We start from the raw sequence: 23,317 nt of genomic DNA on the forward strand, positions 1-23,317 counted from the left end.
TGTCAGATTAAGACATTGTTCAGAGAGCAGTCTGACACTGCTGGGACAGCAGGTGACACCACAGGTACAGTCTTGACTGAGGCTCCTCCTCCAGCTGTTGCGTTCACGGCGCCTCCTGCAGGGAAGTGTCCGATCTCACTACGAACATGGCTGCTGCAGTAAGGATGAGGACGTGGAGCTGTCCGACCAGAGGAGTTTTCTGTCCATGGGGAGTCCTTCTTGTATTTTTACTCGGTACCATAAATGCGGTTGTTGCAGCTCCAGAGACAGGACTGTGGAGAATCACAGTTGTAAATGTGAGTATCTGATTAACTACAGTACCGGGTAGCTAACGTCAGCTACATCAGCCTTGTTATGCTAGCTCGCTAGCAGCTGTGAGAAAGGTTGCAGTCGTATAACCTCCCCTACATGAATAGAATCGTGTTATCCACTCTTGACTGCGACGTTATATCCCCGATAGACTTTGATAAAGTGTGCCAAACAGAAACAGTAAAAATATGTTGCTAAGCTAGCTAATTAGCAGTCAGCCCTGAGAAGAAAAGCTGATGAGCACTTGAAGGTTAGCTGTCGGCTAACTAGTCGGCTTCAGCTGAAGTTAAGACAGCTGTCCAAAGGGTTTCTGCTATTTAGCTGAGTTCTCGAGAGAAACCCTAATACGGCCATCTGTCGACTAACACTTGAGAATCCACATCCCTGTTTGAACTCTGTGTTCAGGTTTTCTTAATCTACATGCTTGTGTCTTCGATCACAAACTTGCATCACAACATTGTTGTACTAGACATGAAAACACACCTTGAAAGTTGATCTACAGTCAAATTACGCACTCCTGTTTAGTAAGATCGTTCCTCTTGTTCACCTGTATTAAGACACAGATCATAGACTCAGTCCAAGGAGAACTGGAAGGCCTTGATCAATAATTTAAGTGATAAGAAGTTTCAGTTTCCATCTAGTTGCAGTATTAGGTGTGCTGACAGTCAGGGTGCAACCCAAAGAAGTCATTAGTCTGTCATTGAACTCATACAGACAGACACACATACACACTCATACCTGTTCACAGTATTAAAGTTTCCACTTCACCTAATCCACATATCTTTTTCCCTCCACACAAGCACAGAAAGAGCCCAGCCTGATTGAGTTTGAACCCCAGACAGTACTAACCACTGACCACCTATCCCATCTAACCGATTAATCAGTTCACCAATCTACTCATATCTTGTTTGATAAGAAAAAATCATCATTGGTTGCACTCCAGCTCACAAACTTTGTTTACCACTCTGCAGACATCAAGGCCACTGCTGTTAAAGAAATCCATGTATAAAGACACTGACATTGAATTGGAAGGTAAGGCATGGGAAATGTGCTCATGGCCTATCATAGAATTTTTTGTCCCTTGTGTTTATCCTCACTTGCATCTCAATCTTGCAGTTGTGTCTTTTGGCTGTCCTGAGGAGGTGACCTTCACTATTCACTGGTATTTAAAATACAACCCCTGTCACAATGAATTCAACAATATTGAAGTAAGTACAGAAGCTTAATGTCACACTATCAGACAGTCTGTCTGTCTAGACTTAATTGTTTATGAATGCTTACATGTAACTGTCTGTAGGAAATGTATGAGAGAACAGCCCTGAGTCGTGGGGAGAGCCTGGATCCAAATCCCCTCGGACAAGGAGAGTACATTGAACACAAACCCAGTCCCATGACATGTAACAACGGACTGCGCTCTTTTCCAATGCTCAAAGTATGTTTGTTACAAAATGCTTTTATTGTCTATTATTTATTATTTATTTTCTGCATTATAGCATCCAGTAACAGCCATGTTTTTCCAGAAAGCCAAGGCAGATCCACGTCCAGTCACTCCACCAGTGGAGGGCAGAGTTCTAGTAAGAAAACATAAATGCTCTTTGATTTTATGATGTAATGAAATGTGTTTTGTTTAGCGTGTTGTTTCCTCATACATAGTATTGAAATATTTTTTTAAAAAGTGACGAACGCTGTGTTATTTTTGTAACACTGCAGGATGAAAATGACACCAGGTGGCTTACTGAGGAATATGACAGCAGCACCTTGAAGAACGGCAGTGTAAATATCAAAGACAACATCATAGCCACCACATGGAAGGACGGGCCTTATCTGCTGGTTGTTAAGATTGTGTCCAGTAAACAGGATGCCAACTGGAATTTAACAGGTGAGATTTTTTTTTGCAGAGGTAACCACATCATTGCAACTTATATACTGCGTGATTGGTATAGAGGAACATTATCACCCTGTATTATTTTACTTCCCATGGAATTCAGTTGAAAGCATGGTTTGACTGAAAATGCAGAAATGAATTCCCTAATCAGAAGCTGGACTGTTTTGCAGTCAGCAGTGAAGAGTCAGATTGCAGAACATGTCACGACCACAAACAAAATTCTTAATGTGTTAGTAATCACTTTCAGACTTCATTTGTTTAATGTCGGGGTTTTGTTTTTCCAGTCAATGTGGTGATGAAAGGCAGCCATGGTTACATTTCTATCACAGAATGGCCTCTCATGATTGTAAGTACATGATGCGAGGAATTAATTTTTGTGATTTATGTCAAAACATTAATTACCCATTTGTAAAATATATGTACATTGATATTAAATGTCCATGATTCTTTCCTGGCTCTAAAGGAGGATTGTATTTTACTGTTTATGTAATGCATGGTATAAATGAACTGGTTATTTACAGTACTTTCAACAATACAAAGTCATCAAAAGATTTGTCAACTGCTTTAAAGAGACAGTAATATATACAACCTTTGAGCCTCACTCTATTGAAGCAAGCTTCAGCTGACAGAGCCGAACCTTACCAAATCTCACTGAAGCTGAATGAATAGTCGCTACTGTGAGGATCTTTTTGGATGAACTGTTCATTTTTGTGGAATTTAGCTAATGAAGACCAACTGCTCCCATATGTGTTTTTAGACTAATCCCCTCACTGTGTGTTTGTAGTTCTACATGGTGATGTGCATAATGTACATCCTGTACGCCCTGCTGTGGTTTGCCTGGGCAGCCTGCTACTGGAAGGATCTGCTGCGGATCCAGTTCTGGATAGCAGGGGTCATATTTCTCGGGATGGTGGAGAAGGCCGTCTTCTGCGCTGAATATGAAAACACCAATGCTGTCGGCTCTGCTTGTGAGCATCGCAAAAATATTTTTACCATTTTAATGTGAGATAGTAAGATGTCTGGTTTTAAAATTCTTTTTCTTTTCACCGTTACCGTTGCCTTCAGCTTCAGGCTTACTGATCTTTGCCGAGCTGGTCTCTGCCCTTAAGAGGACTTTGGCTCGATTGCTTGTCATCATCGTCAGTCTTGGCTACGGCATTGTAAAGTATGTCAGCATACATCTGTACACAGAGATACGTACATTCTGATTGTTTATTGAAAATCAGGCAACAAACTTTTTTTTTTCTCTCTCTCTCATTCGTTTTAGGCCTCGACTGGGGACAGTGATGCACAGAGTCGTGGGGCTCGGCATCCTCTACTTTTCCTTTGCTAGCATTGAAGGTGTCCTGAGGATTACTGGGGTGAGTAATGTATGCAAAATGTCAGCAACAAAAAAATTCCCATCAGAAGTTAAACATTCAAATTGCTTATATAATCTGACAAACAGTCAGAAACCCAAAGATATTTAATAACAACAGTTTGAATCAAAGGAAAGCAAACACATCCTCAAATCAGAGAAGCTGTAACCAGCTTGTGCTAGTTGACAAATTACAAACGACTATTCGATGATCAGAACTGAACTTGATTAAGTTTCTGATGATCACTGAGTTGTCTCATTGTGTCATCACTGTTTGATTTTTAAAAAAAAGAATTAGAATTAGCAGTACTACAGCTCTGTCGTTTGTTGTCAGAATTTGTTTTGAAGTAAAACTAACTTCACAAATTGTCTTATTGTCTTTATTTGCTGCTGGCCTAAAAAGGGGCGAGACAATGGCCCCGCTCTCATTACAGAAATTGTGCTGGCAGTGTGTGACTCCTGTGCCATCTGGTTCATATCCTTCCAGTGTGTATGAAGTGGATGTTAATTAATCAAGTAATCTCAAGTATTCTTGTCTTCCGGGTGGGATGATTGGTTATTTTCCTCTTTGCACTGGTGAATGGTTCTATATTTTGCTTTCTCTGCTTCCTTTTTTTTAATCTCCCATCCTATCTGTGATTTTTTTTTTTCACCTCTTTCCTTGTGTCCTCTGGTCCTGCTCTGTCCTCCATTCCAGGCGAAAGACTCTGATTTGGCCCTGCTGGCCAACATTCCCCTGGCTCTGCTTGATTCCTCTCTATGCTGGTGGATATCCTTTTGTGCACCCACAACCTTTCCCTGTGTGGTTCCCCTCTGCTCCTCCTCTCCTTTACATTAGCCCAAATTAGACCAAGATAGTTTGATCTGCAGCTGTCTCATTCCTTTCCCAGATAATTAGCAGTGAAAGACCACTTCAAGTACAAGTTTGCAGAATGATGTGCTGCATCTCTGAAGAAACACGTTAATCATACATCTTCTACTGAAATTTGTAACAACTATTTTTTTCTGGTGGGTGATTGAACTGCTCTTGAAATTCCCCATAATCACTGTTTATTTTCTTGCACAATCAATGACATTTTCGTTGCCATTAATGGACTGTCTTGGCCTGAGTGGGCAACAGTGACTGATTTGCATGTCCGACCACCAGCTTTTACAGGTGGTCCTGTTTAAAGATTACATAGATAATGGTGCTGCTCGGGTGGATGGATGAAATGCTCTATTATGATAAATGTCATTTACATTTTAATACTCTACATTTTCTGAAACAACAATTGGGAAATTGTTACTATGAATTAGCCAATAAAATCAAATAAAAAAATACATGCAAGATCAAAACATATACATATATTTAATTTGTCCGCATATTTAGGTACACCTAGACACTGTAGTCTGGATAGCATAATATTTATGCCGTTAATATCTGGTTCCACCTCATTGTGAAGACTGTTACAAAGCTGAGTCACCAGAGGGCCACATTTTACAGGATTGGTTATTTCAACCACATCCACAACCACATAAACAGGCAGATGTACCTAATAATTTTAATGTATAAATGTGTATGAGTGGAAAGAAATATAAAGCACGGATCTACAGTATATATTCACACATAGAGGTCATAATGTCATATGGTGTCTGTGTAATGTCTGCCATATGTTTACCTTGACTGCCACTAACATCTTTGTCAGTTTGGCACAAACCATCAAGACTCTGAAGCTGAGGAGAAACCCTGTCAAGTTGTCTCTCTACAGGCACTTTACAAACACACTCATATTTGCTGTGATTGGTAAGTGGTACGATTATAATGGAATGTACTACACTCTCTGCTAGAGCTCAGAATTTCTAGTTATTTTATTTTCATCCATATAAAACATGTAAGAACACACATATACAGCAGACCATCTCCAGAGTTGTATCTTAAACTGTGTATCTCACTTTGCCCTTTTCTTCCCTCAGCTTCTATCATTTTCATGGGTTGGACAGCAAAGAAATTTCGGCTAGCAGATTGCCAATCTGTGAGTATGGTTTGGCATGTTCATCATAAAAAGAAAAAAAATAGAATTTTAGGTTTGTGTTTTGTTGATAATAGAACCTGTTTTTGAGTAAAGGATTGGATTGAGCTGTGGGTGGAAGACGCTTTCTGGAGGTTCTTGTTCTCCATCATTCTGCTCGTCATAATGTTTTTGTGGAGACCGTCTGCAAACAACCAAAGGCAAGAAGTACATTAGGGCTGTTAAGTTCAATTGCGTAAACTGAATTGGGCGCTTTCATCTTTTCCCTCCTGGTAATTTATTATTAATCACTTAATTGAATGTCCACAGGTATGCTTTCACACCTCTGATCGATGACTCTGACGATGAGGAGATCGAGGAGTTCATCGCCGCTTCAAACATTGGTACGGTAACATCATAGAAGTGTTACTTTCACTCAGTGTCTTAAAGTCTTACTATATTTATTTCTCTTTTTCTTTCCTGTGTTTTTATTAAATTTGAAATGTATTTATTAAATGCATTTTAATTTTAATTCACAGCTGATGGCATTAAGTTGAGAGCAACTAAAAATGAGACAAATGGCATAGTGAAGCCTGCAGAAACAAACCCAGTAAGTAACACAACTTCACACTTGATGTGTAATAGTTCTGTGCCGATGAGTTTAATTTGATGTGGTGTATTAAACTGTTAGCATTTATGATGAGAGGATCTGTCTAAGTTGAAGAAATGCAACTGTTCAAGAGTCCCGTGTTTCAGCAGATGGCAGTATTTACTTTTTTCATCCTCCGTTTCTACTTGTCCAGGATGAAGACTTGAAGTGGGTGGAGGATAACATTCCTAGCTCTCTTACTGATGTGTAAGCATCATATCATGGTTATCTTTATTAATTCAGCATGGTGTTTTCACAAGGCATGTGTGATTCTAACAGTCTGTCTTTGGTCCTGTTTGTCACTGCAGAGCTCTACCAGTCCTGCTCGACTCAGATGAGGTACGGATTACAGTATTTTTTTAATGTACAAAACGTGATTCACACGCAACATCTTACTTCTTTAACTAGAGAAAGTTAAAGTCTAGATATGTGGAGGTGAGTAACATTGTTCAAAAACAGCAAGACAGAAAGCCTTGTTTGATGGTGTTTGGGATTAATCTGATTGCTGTATTAGTGGCAATATGGAGACTGACCTCAGGACGTAGGGACACAACCCATGGGGAATTTTCTTGAGTTTTTTCCTTTCATACTATCTCTACACTGCAATACAAGAAAAAAAGTATTTTCTTTATTTCTGTATATCAGCTGGTGAGCATGCCAAGTCTTTTGGCATTGCATCATGTATGTAGCCATAAAATGCATTTAAGACAACGTTTACAAGATTATCCCTTTAAAGTAAGTCTGTTAAAGTCAGCCAGAGACAGCGCTTTCAGTCGACTTGCAAGCTGTAGTGATAAAATCACTGCCTGCTTTGACCATCTCTTTGTGAAATTAATGACCAGTTGTTTCAAATATTACAAAGTGCTGTGCGAGAATGAAAAGTTTGACCAGGCATATCTAAGGGGGGGACAGGGCTGTGCATCGTTGTATCGCGTCCTCCAAAGTCTAAATAGTAACAGGATTTCTGTCTGAGAGTGAAAACTTGATTGCCTGTGCAAAAATATAAAATGTATAGCTTATATTTGCATATTATTTCCCAGGAAATCATGACAACAAAGTATGAGATGTCTAAGCTAGAGTGAGGCAAAACACTTCTAGCCTTGAGCTGACATGGAGGGAGAACACAGCAGCTGTCCCCTGACTCTGCAGCTGGGTTTCCTCCAGGATTTCCAGTCGGATGGTGGTGGAGTGCCATTAAGTTTTTCAGGGGATCCTTCTCAATGGCTGCTGCTTCGCAGGGTGGTGCAGGTCACAATTTAGGAGGACCTCTGCTCATTTCCTCAACTTTTCAAGAACACAGAACTCTGCCAGAGTAAGACTGTCTTTTCACCGACCAACTGGTTCACCTTTTCCCTGATATGATCAGTTTTGAGCCTTTCTTTCCAAAGAGAATGTTTCATTTTATATTAAGTGCTGTATTTATTTCTGTTATGTCGATGTGAATTTATTTTATCAGAGAATTAGGAACAGTGGGCCTCATGCATGAACATACTTTCAAATATACATTATGTGTCTTTTTGAGGGTATTGGTTGTACTAAAATTAGATGCTTATTTATGGTGGAGAAAAATCATTAAAAGGCTTTTTTTTTCTCGGTTAATGTCAAGCAAGTGAGTAAGAATGATTTATCTAAGCTATTTTTCAGCCAGAAGAGAAACAGAGAGTTTGACTTCCGTGTGTTTGATTAATTTCAAGCAGGATCTTTTTTTATATATATAAATATATAATTGTCAAGTTTGCAAAAGTTAAGGTATTCACTAAACGTTCTGTATTTTTCATGAGACCATGCACACTTTTTCGTTGTTGCCAGCATTTCAAATCGGAGAAAAATTCAAATATTGTAACTTTGAATAGGATTTGCTCATATGCACTTTGAAGATCAAAGCTGTGCCTACATGTAGTTTTTGTATGAGGCCTAATCTGTTCAGGAAACTGAGAGTAACATGTATAAAAGTGTTGTTCATGTCTCGGATTGAAACTACCCAGCATCCTCATTATTGATGTGTGAGTGATGGTGAGAGGAATGGTGCGTCAACAAGTGATATGTGTAATTTGAAGTGTTACTGGGTTCAGTAGTGTAGAGCTGGGGTTTGCAGTCGTGTTTTAAATCTACTGTATGTGTGTGGGTGGCCCAGAGTTTGTGTCCTCTGAAATAAGGAGCAATATACTGTATGTATGTTGATATGGAGTTGGAGTATGGAAATTGTCATTATTTATTTGTGTTTCAAGTGTACTTATAAGTTGTTAAAGTGTGTGTTCATCCACGTTTACTCTATAAGTGTGTTTACATGTGTGCTTCCATTTTTTTAATGACTTGGATCCTGAACAATCTTTCGATGTATTAGGCAAAATGGCAAAACTGCAGCTTGCGTCGTGTTTCTTTGCAGTGTTTGTGTTTGTTTCACAGACACCTTAGTAACATTCATCTTTCAGAGAAGTCTTAATATGTTTATTTTTTATGTGCATTTCTGAAAATGGATGGCATGGTGTTTTTGTCGGTGTAGTTTTGGAGTCAAAACACTGTCGTCATCTTCATGTTTGTTCTCTTGAGTAAATGTAACAGCGGGATTTGTATTCTTGTCTGTCTAAGCCATCCCATAATATGACGCACTAGATAAGTTATGTGGTTAGCACAAGCACAAGCTGATCATCTGAATGGGTTTATAACGTCACTGTTCTGTTTTTTGTTTTGTTTTTTTTGGTTGGAAACATGGAATAATTGTGCTTATGATGGCAAGCTGTCCTTCTGTTATATAAAACTGCAGACACCTGCAGTGGACCTTGATTATTTGTACAGATGGGTCGTGGCTCATTCCTTGTTATTTCATAATTCCACAGGTGCAGAGGTGTCTGGATAATATGACTCGACTGTTTTTTTGTTTTTTTTTAACGAGTGTCATGAGGAACTGGGCTTAAACTTTTCATACCAGCTGTTTTCTTTCTCTCTTCCTTCTCAGGAAGTGTGTACACTCAGATTAAATATGAAAAGAACACAAGAGAATGTTTGTTTCCTGATCTATGATTTTCAGTGTTAATTTGGCAATAAAAACACATATTTTACTACGGAGTTAAAAATCTGTTCTTAAAGCTGTCTCAAGAATATCAGATTCAAGAGGAAAACAGAAGAAACTGTGGCATGAATGGGCTATTGTGAGGGAAATTAGGATGAATGATAACATGATAATGAAATGCAGAGGCTGAAAGGCTGAGAGGAACATTTGAATGAAGCCCAGTTGCTGTAAATATAAACACTGATTATTTTTTTTTCCTCAAGCCATTGGCTCCTTATACCCTTGTGACTAAGAAGACTGAAACAACATACACTCCACAAACAAACCAACCTATTTGTCATGACAACATTACATGTTTTGTGAAGGCCATACTGGTTTAACCTTTAAATTAACTTTAAACCAGGTACTCAAACACCGGTTTCAGAATTTGTACCCTTCTCCATTTAAGAAGACAGACTTTGAAATGAGCTGTTCCTCTGCTACAGTACCTGGTTTAAAAGCTCAAACAACAGGGGCCATACACTGACTTCACAAATAAAACCAACACAATCTCTTTGTGCAGACAAACAGTAAAACGTTCTTCTTGATAAAAGCTGTGGAGAACCTGGGTCAGAGAGGCTTCCTCTTTGACAGTTTTACATCTGAGCAACCTGCTACACTAATTTATTACTTTTTCACAACTGTTTTCTTGTCTTCTAATGAGACTGCATCAAATAGTATGTTTTTGGCATCAAACATAAATATGTCATTATTATGGCCTGTAATGGGAGATTATAGGCCACTTCAAAGTCAGAGACCAAAGCAAAGGGACCTTCATTCTGCTTTTCTATTACTCTCACATATTTCTGGACTTCCTTCAAACATTTATCCCACATGAAAGATGATCCACAGACGACCTCTCCCCTCTCCAGCATTAGAAAAGTAGAACAAAATTCCTCCACACTGCCTTTCATTCAGGGCTAATCCACCAGCAACACACGTGTCTCTTTTCTGTTCAGATGGAGATCCATAGATAAAAAATATTTCTGTAGTTTCACTTGACTATGATTTATGCTTTCGTGCTTGCGGGGGCAAAGTTAAGAGATGTTTTAGGAAACTGTACTGTAGCTCACCATTTTTACTGCCTCTGGAATTTCAAGAATTCTTGATGTGGAGATTGTTTCCTCCTTTTTGTGGAAAGGTGCATGTGCTTTTTGTGGGTGGCATGTGACCAGGAGCTTTAAAGTCCAGCTACACGGGAAGGACAAACACACACCGTAGCCCTGCAGCTAAATACCAGACTTTAGCTGTATTTGTGCCCATTTCAACCAGCAGTTCAGCACTGACAGCTAACAAGGCACAGGAAACTTTACACTGGTAAAGGGGAGCGGTGGTTCAAGAACAAATAATAAGCTTCATTGTACTGTTATTTACTGCACTGTGCGTACCGACTGAATGTGTGTTTCTCGTATTCTGTCCAGCCTCAGTGGATGGTGCACTAAAGTCACAGTGAGCACAGAGAGGAAGACCAGAGAGAGTCTAGTCATCGTGTTTCTATGACTCCGACATAAAACGCGTGTAAACCACACTACACTGGCTTTGCCTCAAGGCCCTCACTGTATATTTTTATCATTACTCTCCAGCAAATGGCTTGTGTTATGTAGCTCAGTGCTCTCCAATTGTCTCTGGCAATATCCTTCTGCCTGAGAATGGATGAAACATGTGAACATCAAACAGCCTGAGCACAAGCCTGAAACAAAGGATGCAATGTGAGTGCTTCTGGTCTGGTTACTGAAGGAAATTAGGCCCGCCATTAAGGCATGTTGTCATTTTCAAAGCAATGTGTGCCGTCAGGGCATGTGTTTTGATTCTCACCATCCACTCCCTCCTGAAAGCATCCAGCTCTTCTGGCCCCTTTTATTGCAATGTAAACCCCTGGATGGAGACGGGAGAGGAGTGAAGGAAGTTAAGAGAACACATGTGGTGAACATTAGTCTCTTCTTTCTGTAACACATAGACACACTGAGATATGTTTTCGAATAGTTCCTTGTATTCAAGTCAAGTAGAAATACTGTGAAACTCCTTTTGTTTCCAAGACATGTGGGAAATGCTACTTTGACTTGTATTGCCTGTGAACTTGGTAATATTATAAAGCACACATTCTTCCTCTCTAACCTTTTAGCCATTCATTCAGGGAACCTTTTATAGCAATCCAGCATTCATTTATCAACTGTGTTGGTTTGCATTTCGCTCATTAAAATTCACTCTTAATGGATGTAGAATGAGAACAAGCAATGCCACAGGAACATTTACAGGAACACACTGTTCAGTATCAAGTGAGGTAGTCCTAACAAATACTGAAATGTTGGACTGACTTTATTTCAGTTATGCAGAGACAATTAAAATTCCAGATAAATTATGTAGTGCATTGGCAAGCTAGCCAAATCATCTATGATTTCGAGTATAATGAGACTATTTCTGGGTAACATACAGAATATGAGTAATAGAAGAAATATGCCCAGGTACAGAACTGCATCTACTGTTTTAAAAAAACTCCCTTAGTATAATGACTGGTGCCTTAAACAAAGCAAGCTAGTACAAAAAAAACAAATATACAGTATATGATGGAAGATAAACATGTTGCGCACAGTATGTTACAATGTAAAAACCAGCAACAATATTTCCAATAAATTAGAGCCACAGGAGCACTAATGTCTTACAGGGATTTATCATCAATAAAGCGAGGGCAGTGCATCAGCCCCAGGGCCTGACCCTGAGCTGCTCAGACATGATCTATGATGGACATAAAAATACAAACGTAGAGCAACAGTAATGACAAAAATAGTTATCCATCCCTCCCCTTTGTTTAGCTCGTCTCCATGCATTGAGACGTACTCAGTCAAACATCATCAGTCATAGATCATACTGACACTACTTAAAGAAGCATCTGTGATGTGTTTTGGCATATATTGTTATATATTGTTATATTCATAACTGTTAAAGTGAAAATACAACTTTTTTTATTTTAACTTATCATTATGAAGTTGATGTTGATTGCACAATATAATAGCTACAGAATAATGACATCATCAGCATTTAGATTGTTTTCCTATATGCTTTGCTTTCTCTATTGCAATTTTGTCTGAGAATGAAATTTTGTGGAAAAATGAAGACTTGATTTACAGCAAGAAAGTGCGTCTGCCACTGCGTAACAAAAAAAGTAAGAGGATAGTGCTTTTGTTTTACCCAGTAGCTATTGGTAGCTTTCTTCGGGTAGTGGAAATGGAATGGAATGGACTGTGGAAGAACCAGAGCAACTGTGGAAACTCTACACAAGCCCCGTTGTAAGAGGAGGCAAAGGAGGCGTAGAGGGAGAAAGATGGAAACCAAGATAAAACAGGAGTGAACCTCAGATGGACATTCACTTAATTGGGAGATCCATGGTCAGATTGGGACAGAAATTCAGCCCTGGACTCATCCGCTGAGATTGGACAGAAGGCCGGTAAAGAGACTGACTGGGCCATTAAAAACTTTATGGATTTTTTTTAAGGTCCACTGGCCCACCAGGATTTGTCCCAGTAGTCCTGATGGACAGTCCAACTATGGAAAGAACTGACATTGAGTTGGCCTTATTTCTACTGAATTCATTAATAACAACACCTGCCTACTTATTAATGCAACCGGATGTTTTACTCTGCCTTAATCATAGGACTGAGATCAAATTGGAATTCTTACTTGTTTTGGACAGTAGCAAGGCTGATAGCTGAACAGTTGAAATGTTGTCTATTGTCACTTTAAATACTGTCACTCTCTCTCTCTTTTGGTAATTTGGCCACTGAACAAATGTTGGCCTGCGACTGCCTGCTCAGACAAATGAATTTCTGATTGGGGATGAAGAAACAGTATCAGTAAAATCAGTGCCCACTACGCACTCTTTCCTGTTCCTCTTCACCTTTCTGTTTCTCGTCTTCCTCCTTTCAAACCTTGCTCTCAGAAGTTGTAAGGTGAAACCATAACGTGAACCCTGGCCACATGCTTGGCCTGGAAGGTGCGGTCGCTGTACTCAGACATGTCCACATCAATGCTGATCTCCTGTGGTCCACGCAGCTGCTGGACCAGTATTAGCTCGCCAGTTTGTCTGTCTGAACGCTGCATGACAAAGATGCCTCGGGAGTTTCCACCCACTATGCCGAAGCGCAGGCTGTCTGGACCGGTGCGCCCGGGGGCTGCTGCAGTCGCCATACGGAAGAGCGTGGCAGGAGTCTGCAGTTTGGAGGGCAGAGACAGGTAGTGGAAGGACACGGTCTTAGGAGCCTGGTGGCAGGAACGGCTGTCCATGGGGCAGGGGTTTCTCTCACACTGACTGCAAGACAGAAATGCAGCTATTTTAAGCCGGGGCCATTACAGGACAAAGTGGTAAATGGTTTCCATTCTCCATGTGTTTAACAGTTGTCATGGAGAAATGGTTACATAATTAATCTATCCCTGTGAGAGTGTTCAAAACGGTTTCTTTTTGACTAAAGAGAAATGACACACATACACACAGCACATTTGAGGGTCAAGTTCTCTAAAGTATTAAATCATGACTGTCAATCTTTTTTTTATTGTGGGCAGAACTTGTTGCAACAATAAGAAAGAGAGTAGACAACATTTCTGCCTGCATATAAACCCTGCAGGTCCCCATCTTACTTCTCATCTCACTAACACTAGGCTTGTCTAGCTCTCTGCATAATAATACATAATGTATAAGAATACATAATGTACCAATGTATATACAAATTTACATATAATTCGATTTTGGGAGTTTTTTTTGCCACTGCCAATCATACTAGAAAGACAGAGAACTGTTTTTCCGAAGATATAATTTTGAATAGTTTTATTTGCTGAGATCTTCCTTCATCACACCATCATCTGCAATTTGTTTTAATTTCTTGCAGCTATGAGTAGTTATTTCCTTTAAGCACTGCTTTGTGGGACATACCACAAGGATTTAATATGCATACTGACACCTGTAAATATATTTCATTCAGTCACTCACTTTTTCATTGTGAATGAACTAAAAATTCAGAACCTGCTCCACATATGTAGTACAGAATTGGGACATAGCTAACGGCTTACTCGATTTCCTTCTTTCTTCCTTGTTGCAAGTTTTTTTTCCTAAACATTTATCCATGCCCTTTGCTGGCAGTGGAGTAGTATTTCACCACATTGATGGTTCACTAGAAGCAGACAGAGCTTTGTTTCATACTTTTAAATAAGGCAGCTTGCTGATGACTGGCAAACAGTGAGATGGGAGTTGTAATGTCTCCTAACCTTTGCACAGACGTTCTAAGTGGTTTTAAAGAACAAAAAATGACGTAATTCAGTCAAGTTCTGCTGAGCATGCACGTTCTTTGTCAGGAAAGATTTGTATCACCATAATACACCAATAACCGCAACTCTTTTTTTTATTGTCATCATTTCTGTTAGTCATGGTCACACTGTATTGACTAAAGTAAGATCCGGGAACATGGAGGCATCACTACAATGATTGGGCAAGACACTGGAGCAGACAGGGTTTTATCTAAAGCACTTTTCTTTGAGAGTAAAACTGAAAGTGAGTGCACCCAAAATGTCCCTCATTGCACTGTAATACCAGGAACACACAACTACAGCAGGTACAGCCAGTCAAAGTTGAACCAAGAGGTTGGTGGGGAAACTGTGATGGATGTTTATAACAGTTTTAGTTATGGTTTCAGTGGCCGCCTTCGATTCCTCCTCCAAAAAAAAGTTTGGTTAACTTGGCTGTTAGTGGTGTTGTTTCGTTGTTAGATCTCAGCAGTTGCCATGGTGACTTCAATATTATTTCTATGAAATGTTATACCAATGATGGTCAGAACTACCAAAAATAGGTCCACACTTGTATGAAAGTGGTTTAGCTGGAGAACCTGAGGCTGTAGCACCTTGCTCAAATGCACCTCTTCCATGACAGATCTTTCTCACCACCACGCCCATTAGTATCTCACAGTTGAATCTGATTTAGTATGCATAGGGTCATTTGAAAGTTGATGACAATTTCCTGCTGAAACAGGGAAGATGTGGTCCTGGTTTATATTTTTCTGCATGTATTCACTGACAGAACAAATGATAAAGAAGACAAACAGGTCACCCTGTGCTGTATCCACTTACAAGGGAGATGTCTTGACGTAGCTGATGTTGCCATGAGAACGGGGACACTCGGGGTTTACACACTGAAAGCCTCCACCCGTGTTGATACAAGTTGTCCCTCGGCTACAGTTGTGCTGCTGGCTTAAACATTCGTCCACATCTGGAAGACAAAACAGCAGAGGCATGTAAGAATGAGAAGCGGGGAGAGAGAGACTTGCCAGACTGACTCCCTGCTTCCTGGTTACCACAGTCTGAGCAGGGGGTGCTGTGCTGTGATTGTTTATTTGGTTTTTTAGTTTAGTCTCCCACAAACGCCTCATGTCCTAAAGATCCCTTCTGCTGGGAAAGGGTGAGGTCATTCATTCCACTGGCAAGCACTGTAAGCTTCAGAGGTGCTAATGAAAGTGGTACCAAGGTTTGCAAAGACCAACAGACACCCCTGCAGAAACTAAAAACTCTGCTGCTAAAAGGCTCCTCGTTTTTCTAAATCACAGGTAGGCTATTCCTCTCTGGAGCTACATACCCAGCCAGATCTGTGGCCAGGATCCCTGTGAATGAGCCTTTGTCCTCTGTTGCTTCTTGTCACTCACCCTCACAGCTCCGCCCATCTGGGAGCAACTTGTAGCCGGTGGGGCAAGAGCAGTGGTACGATCCGGGTACATTCACACACTCGTGGACACACAGCTTCCCTCCTTGGTCCAGCCGGTACACTTCACACTCATTTACATCTGTCAAGAAACAGAAAAAGAAATGCATGTACAGTACATGTGCGTCTTAACCATGCATCACATGACCAGGCCAAGGCATTGTGCAGAAAGAAGTGACTTGGAGGGAGGAGGTATTTGGGATATAGGTAATCATACATGTCAATCAGTTTACAACAGGAACCAAGGTATGTTGTCGTCATCAGTATTAAGTCCCTCAGTTTTGCACTTTGCACTTTCTTGGACATAAACACATTTGGAGCAACTGCATGAAAACTCTCATTTCAAAATGTTACTCAACCAATTACATCTTAAAAACAACTGAACTGTGACCTAAATGAATGCTAATCAGCTTGTGACCTCTCGAGAGGATTATTTTGTTTGTCACAGACTGGTTCTACAGATTACACCCATTTGAAACCATATTAATCTCTGGAGGAGTAAAAGATTCAGGTATTCAAGGATCTAACATCTGCTGTTTGCCCTGCGGCGATGTCGTTGAGCAGGGCGGCCAGCTTGAGGGGAACTGCTCTGTAGCTGACCCTGCCTCCCCGTGAGGAGGAGCAGCAAAAGGGGAGAACGTCCCTACAGGGATCAGTTAAGTAACACCTTATTACAGCTCACCCTGACAAATACTGTTGTCAGAGGTGCCACTCATGTGAAAGCCTGCATCACAGCTGCAGTGTTGGGCTCGGTTCACTTGGGCACAGCGAGGTCTCCGGCTGAACGCTGGATCGTTCATAACACTCCACTCAGGTGGTGCTGCATTAGGGGAAGAAAATATGAAAGTATGAAAGTTAAAACTACTATTGGACCCAGAGCAGAACACATTGTACACACACAAACTCACAGTGGTAGATCTCAGTTTGAGTCTGAGGCATTCATTTTTGTGGTACTGACCTGTCTGGGTATGGTGCTGACAGTGAGAACCACTCCAGTTCTGGGGGCAGGTGCATTTGTACTGGTTAACACCTTCCACACAGGTACCTCCATTTTGGCAGGGATTACTTGCACACTCGCTTATATCTGAGAGAGATATTTGGAGAGAATAATCTTAACTTGTCAAGAAACTTGCAGCTTTCTTCAGCGATCTCCAGTCATTTTTAATCTGAACCCCATATACTCATTTTATCACCATACTGACACATATATTTTAGCCAGTCATATTAGAGCTACTTCCTTCTGAAAAACATATTTGTGAGATGAAAATGAAAAAAACCTGGCTGAAGAAATGTCTGCAGTTCTATTTATCAAACAACATAATGAAAAAAGATCTGTTTGAAACACTTTTCAAAGAATATGAAGAAAAGAGAACTACAGGAGAATTTTCTTCAGGTTTAACTGAAAAGCAAAAGACTGAGTGTGTAAAAAAAATACAGAAGAAACAAATGAAAGAGCCTCTGTAAGTCTTTCCTGTCTACCATTCATCCATAGAGCGGGAATGAGAGTCCACCCAATTTGATAACTGATACTTCAGAATGAGAAACTGGTACTGTAATTATGGACACAGTATGTCAACTGCAAGTCAGCGATGCCCTTTTATTTATTCCATTTGCGGAAAAGTAGCAGTTCTATTCATGAAATCTAATGACTATCATTATTAAAGTGTAATTCAAGAAAATCCATCTGCATCTTCAAAGTTAAAAATCGAAGTTGTTGCTGTTAGTCTATATGGACTTGTGCTACATTTTACTCATAACTTTCTACCTTTGCAAAACATATAAGACAAAAATAATAAAATCCTTTGTTTTTTTTAAGATTTAAAGGCTTTTCTTTTCAGCAAAACAAACAGGTGTGAAGTAGGTTGCTGTCAACACCTTCTCAAAAAGTTCCCATAAATATTTCTCAGGTTTACAGCAGTTCTACTTGTTTTCATGCAAACTTCATATATACTTCTTTACAAGCTTTTTATGGTCTCCACTTTAACATGAGCAAATTAGTATTGCTGTAAATGCCTTTGACTGTGAGTAAGAGCACAGCAGTGTTGGAAATGTTGTGATACTTGTAGCTACTGAATACATACTGTATGTACGGTGTAAAGTGTAGATCCATTCAATCACTCACTAATGTTAAGTGTGTTGACTTAAAAATAAATAAAACATAATAATAAATAAAAAAGAGGCCGACAAGATGATAGGTATATGTATAAAATAAACTTTCACTGAATAAAGAAATACTACAAACTGCAAAGTGTTGACAACATCAGAAGGTAAGACGACCCTGATGGGTGACCTCCTGGCAGCTCTAAAGCAAGTTCTGTGAAAATTAGGAAACCAATGGATAAATAGTACATCATGCCTCATGATCTTTGCTTCTGTAGCCAGCTCTAAGAGTTGTGCAGATGGCCTCTGCTGCTCTTTAAGCTCCAGCGCTGAAGCCATAGTATGCTGGATGACAACCAATCCCTTTAATGTTTATTTGGCTTGCCCCAGGGGCCACCGCTGGGCCATAACATGAAAAGACCCACTTCAATCTCCTAATTATTTTTAAACCTTTTTTTTAACTTTAAAGTTTTCAGACTCTGTCAATGCTGCTTTTTAAGCATGACTAAATTTAGACCTCTTGTGCTGGGCTGAAAAACAACACGAACAGGGATAATACTGTGTAGAGTCGAGCCTTCTCGTGTTGGTTTAACCATGAATGTCAATAAACGTATGCACATGTTTGACTGAGTGTGCCACTTGGAATTTTTGGAAGAGTGCCATCAGCAGAGGCTGAAGAGGCTATCAATTGCATGCTTAGCATACTTCTGTGCTATCAGACCATGGTGTGGGTATAATGTCTGGACCTAACCCCGTCCAGTGGGACTGCTGTCAAAGAACTGGGGAAACATGAGCAAGAGAGGAGGGGGGACGGGGAGGGGGTGGACAGTAGTCCAACCACTGCTGTTCATGAGGAGTAGAAACCTGGAGGGGAAGGCACCCCACAGTGGAATGCAGTACAGGTGTTTTTCTGTGTTCAGAGACATTTAATGCCATTTTAACGAGGGCTTCATTCAGTATGCTGAGGAGCTCCAGCCCTTCCAAAGAATGGCTCTTTTCTCTGCATGTTATCTGTGTGGATGTGTGTGAGGAGCTCAGTTTGGCTTCTGGGCTGCTGTCCCTTTCTGCCTGGCTTTCAGACACTGCTGAGCCAAGTTCGCCCTAAATGAGTGTGGGGATTTTTGCTCAGCAGTGAATAATGCACAGATATAGCAGCCCTGGCACAAAACATTCCACCAAATCATACATACATTACAATAGGTGGTAGTGGATGTGTGTTTGTATGTGGAGAAAATATTGGGGGTGAAAAGCACCTAATCCTGTGATGAAAACATATTGTAGCTGAAATGAAATTTCACCTTGTCTCACACATGGTCAGAAATGAGGATTTGAGGCACGTTAACTATAAACTGTAAACTCCCAGTGAGACTCACCTTTACAGATGGCACTGATGCCAGTCCAGGTGCCATTGTCCCGGCAAACACGTGTGGCAGAACCGACAAGATGGTAGCCCTGGGAACAAGTGAAATGGACCTCATGTCCAACAAAATACTTTGAGCCAAACTTGGTTCCATGAGCTGGGGCTTCCAGGGAGGGGCAGGTGGTGGGAGCTGTGGGAGAGACACAGACAGCACGAGAGGAAGGCTGGTCAGATGTGGAGTAAGCCTCCTGACATCCTCTGGCATTCTCTGCCTGGGGATATACACGTGTCACTGGGCAGTGGAGAGCCTTCATGGGAAAGAATGGTTCAAATGCCTCATTTACAGTCAATCAGCAGAGGACCGGCCATTCCACTGAGTCAGAATCACATCAGCAGCCAAATGCTATACCATGTTGCATGTTCTGGAACGCTCAGTGCTTGTATAATATATAATGTGATTACATTACATAACATTGTGAATGGATTACATTTTTGACTTTTATGAGACGTTTGTGCTTCCTCCAACTTGGAAGATTGTGAGAAAATGTTTCCTACCCTTTCAACCTCAAGTGAAAACAGTACATTTCAGATAAGTCTCGCATTGCCAGACCTCAATCATGTCCAGCTCATGTTTGTAGTACAACAGCCAATTCTGTCTCATTGTGCCTTTTTCTGACCAATTTTTGTGTCAGATGTTTTGCAGCCTTGTGGATGGGGTCAGGCTACACAAGAGAACAGTGTGTGCAATATGTATGAACATCACTTGAAAAAAGGGAAAGAATACATCAATATAACAATAATTAAATCCAAATACTATTGGAATTGATCCTGATATAAGCACTTAAAGCAGGTGGTGCATTAATTCAACTCATTTTATTGACCCTTTATTGCTGCAAATGTAAAATATCAGCTTCTTCCTGTCTTGCCAAGTACTCTCCACAGAGTTATGGACTGCACTCGTCCATCACTAACAAATTGGCCTGACTGTCTGCTGCCAAACAACACAATTCCACAAATCCACTTCCCCAGTCAAGTACCCAGCTCTGTAACTGAGATGGCCTCGTGCTGTTGGATGAATCTGTAATCCCTTAACACAAGATCTTTATTGTCACTTGTTGACACAAAAAAAAATTGTTGAAGCTTCAAACAATTGAGTGTTCCTAGAATGTTGTAAATTTAATACTTGGAATTTTTTTATTGTCTTCAACTTCTTTCTTTAACGTCTTTCACTGAATTACTGACCAAAAACTTCAGTATGTGTATGAAACATTATACAGCATGGACTGCAAATTAAATGACTAATCATTTGGTAAAAACAAATGGTAAAAAGAAACTAAATGCATAAAATAATCCAAAGTACAGATTAAATGATGCCCTACTTATAGTTTTACATCCAACTTTACTGTGTGGAGCAAATCTAGATATTGATTCTGTATGTTGATTTATGTAGAAATATTTCTACTTACAATATCTATGCCAAATGGTCAAATAAATAGATTATGGTAGAATATATAGAGTATATGAAAAAAAACATGCTTCTTTGACATCCTTTAAACAAACAATAGTTTCTAACTTCTATAAATAATATTCATTTATTTACCTGAGCTTCAGCTTTGCTGTGTTAAAATCAATTTATGCATACATGATGTAGGAAATATTATGGTGACATTATGTACACCCCTGTATAGTGAAAACACCTGTGCTTTTCCCACTATCATTAGTAAAGATGACAAATACAAATGAGTTTGACAACTGTTGTTATCGGTTTATTGCTCACCAGCTGACTGGTCTGCTTGAGGTAACTTGGAGACAGAGTTCTGAAGCGCTGCCAGCTTTGACTTCATGATCCTGAGACCCTCGGTAAATCGCATCTCCTGGCCTTTCAGAAACTTCTCCATTTGACGGAGCACCCCAACCACCTGGTGCTTATCCATGCACGTCTGTGAAGAAAGCGTGAGCAGTATGAGCAGAATTAAGAGCTGTAAAAGAGTCCCAGTGAAATCTTTCTAAATGCAATGACTTTCCAACAAGAAAAAACAAGCACAGTAATAAATGTTCTCTCAGTTAAATGGTCATAAAATGTAAAACATGAGCGATGAATAAACATTAATTTGCAGCTGTGGAGCATGATGTCATTGAAACTAAATCCATCTTATTCGTAGGCACATGGTCGTTAAGGTTTTCATTGAGTTTTCATTGATATTAAAATACATTATGTAACACTGACAGAGCATATTAGTGACAGGTTTTTTTTTATTTTGCCTGCATGATACAGTAACTCATCATGACTTCTTTTACTTAAAACGATTTCAGCTTTCCACTGTTTTCCATTAGACCTCATTGCTCTCAAGTTGAGATATTCAAGGCCTACCATCTCTCTTCTTCTCTCCCTCACCCCTTTTCCACTTACTACCACAACTCCAGTGGCAGACACAGCTGGACAAAAGCTGTCTGGCAGATGTCAGTGGGACCTAAGTCCAAAATGCTGTTCCTCTGTATATTTTGCATGGTGGTAGGAAGGCATATGCTCATTGGATAATCCTGAATGGGCAGACTGAAAACAGCATGGGTGCCACTAGCAGTTACTTGAGGGAGAAAGCTTGTCAAGCCATTACAAAGTTCCTCAGAGAAAGTGCCTCTAATCCTTTCAGGAGGGTTTATTAATCACATGCTCATTGGAACAATTTCTCTGTGCGGCATGCTTTAAATTCCTGCGCTGGCATTTTTAGGGCTTTGTACTACAACAACTAATTTCAATACATTAAAATTCACATTGTGCACTTAGTTTGGACCTGTGCAGTAGTTAGATAGTTCTCTGCTCCTTTTACCTGCCCCAGGCAAAGGGGAAATGCCACCAGCTGACAAGACATGAGAGGATTCAAATCCAGATGCTACAATGAATTTTCTTTTTTTTGAAATTCAAAAAGTATGAAGTCATTTCTCCAGTGGAAATTGCAGACTGTGATCACAAAACCCTGCAAAACTTAAAATTCCACATAATGGATTGAAGCCAGTATTAAAAAACAATGTTATTACTTGTTGGGAGTTAAAATGCAAGATTAGGATATCATGAATTACTTATCATCAAATAGGCCTGTATGCATATTTCCAGAATAAGATTTGATATAGTCACACACTTTATTGACTCAGTTTTCCAGGCGGCAGATCTTATTGGACAAGTGAGTTGTTTACATGAACTAGTGTAAAGTAAATTACTCTTACCTGGACGGCAGCATGGCCACTCTGGATAGCTGTCAAACACAGCAAAAGCAAACACCTGCGTCGAAAAGACAGTGCCATCCTTTAATGTCCCGTAATAATACTTTCCCCTGGTGATGTTCTTCAAGATTTAGTCGGCTTGTTGTTGTTTTTTTGTTTGTTTTGTTTTTTCGGTGATTCGATTAAATCAGTTATCGCTTGTAAAATTAGGTTAAAGAGTTAAATAGTTTGGATGATGCTCATCAGGTGTCTGAGACAGAGATGCGCTCCTATCTCTGGAGCTGTGCTCTTGGAGAGTTCAGCCTCTGAGCTCTGCGCGCCACCTAAATTTCCTGCAGCAAGAATCCCTCCCACCGAGATACTCCCAAACACTCACAAGTTTTTCTTTTTACATCTATCTCTGTGTCTGCTGACAAGGAAAGTTTTTCACAGTATAAAGTCAAGTAAAAGTATAGTAGGACATATATGTTTGTTTACAGTGCCATTAAAGGTAAAAACAATTGTTTTCCTTGCAAATTGAATGACTGGATTTCTTCAAAATAAAACTACATCCCTCAAAATATTGTTAAGTTCATTCCGGAACAGGTCGATGACTGAATCACCTAAAATGACCAAGGTATCTGTAATACAGCTACATAGTTCACTGTTATGATGTGAAGTTCACTGTT

General features: G+C 40.0%; 2 protein-coding genes across 3 annotated transcripts; one reads left to right on the plus strand and one right to left on the minus strand.

Moving 5' to 3' along the window:
- The first annotated feature begins 99 nt into the window (after positions 1-99).
- tmem87b (transmembrane protein 87B) lies at positions 100-9,247 on the plus strand. 2 transcript variants are annotated; one of them, XM_022743904.1, is made up of 19 exons: positions 100-296; positions 1,281-1,341; positions 1,426-1,517; positions 1,607-1,741; positions 1,830-1,883; positions 2,020-2,188; positions 2,479-2,540; positions 2,979-3,162; positions 3,260-3,359; positions 3,462-3,555; positions 3,955-4,026; positions 5,226-5,334; positions 5,505-5,563; positions 5,657-5,760; positions 5,870-5,943; positions 6,079-6,149; positions 6,343-6,395; positions 6,497-6,527; positions 7,229-9,247. In XM_022743904.1, the coding sequence occupies exons 1-19, from the start codon at positions 147-149 to the stop codon at positions 7,268-7,270; spliced, it is 1,716 nt and encodes a 571-aa protein (XP_022599625.1). In that variant the 5' UTR covers positions 100-146; the 3' UTR covers positions 7,271-9,247. The 2 variants fall into 2 exon arrangements, with proteins under 2 accessions (XP_022599625.1, XP_022599626.1); XM_022743905.1 differs by lacking the exon at positions 3,955-4,026 and adding an exon at positions 4,249-4,320.
- A 2,303-nt stretch (positions 9,248-11,550) lies between these two features.
- Positions 11,551-22,927, minus strand: fbln7 (fibulin 7). The gene is made up of 8 exons (XM_022743785.1): positions 22,653-22,927; positions 21,208-21,370; positions 19,444-19,620; positions 16,929-17,054; positions 16,653-16,790; positions 15,915-16,052; positions 15,346-15,484; positions 11,551-13,540 (listed from the first exon to the last, which is right to left on the minus strand). The coding sequence occupies exons 1-8, from the start codon at positions 22,728-22,730 to the stop codon at positions 13,168-13,170; spliced, it is 1,332 nt and encodes a 443-aa protein (XP_022599506.1). The 5' UTR covers positions 22,731-22,927; the 3' UTR covers positions 11,551-13,167.
- Positions 22,928-23,317: the final 390 nt, after the last annotated feature.

This window comes from Seriola dumerili, unplaced genomic scaffold, assembly GCF_002260705.1.
Source record: "Seriola dumerili isolate Sdu_G_001 unplaced genomic scaffold, Sdu_1.0 BDQW01000073.1, whole genome shotgun sequence".
In the NCBI taxonomy this organism is placed as follows: Eukaryota; Metazoa; Chordata; class Actinopteri; order Carangiformes; family Carangidae; genus Seriola; species Seriola dumerili.

Bases quoted from the DNA above. Each gene is read 5' to 3' on its own strand.
- tmem87b (XM_022743904.1), top strand. From the start codon at position 147: ATGGCTGCTGCAGTAAGGATGAGGACGTGGAGCTGTCCGACCAGAGGA. The intron at 3,556-3,954 runs GTGAGTAATGTA...TGGCCTAAAAAG, and splicing joins GTGTCCTGAGGATTACTGGG to GGGCGAGACAATGGCCCCGC. The intron at 4,027-5,225 runs ATATCCTTCCAG...ACTGCCACTAAC, and splicing joins ACTCCTGTGCCATCTGGTTC to ATCTTTGTCAGTTTGGCACA.
- fbln7 (XM_022743785.1), bottom strand. From the start codon at position 22,730: ATGGCACTGTCTTTTCGACGCAGGTGTTTGCTTTTGCTGTGTTTGACA. The intron at 16,053-16,652 runs GTGAGCTGTAAT...GTTTCTTGACAG, and splicing joins TGACAACAGTATTTGTCAGG to ATGTAAATGAGTGTGAAGTG. The intron at 15,485-15,914 runs GTGAGTGACAAG...TTTGTCTTCCAG, and splicing joins AGATGGGCGGAGCTGTGAGG to ATGTGGACGAATGTTTAAGC.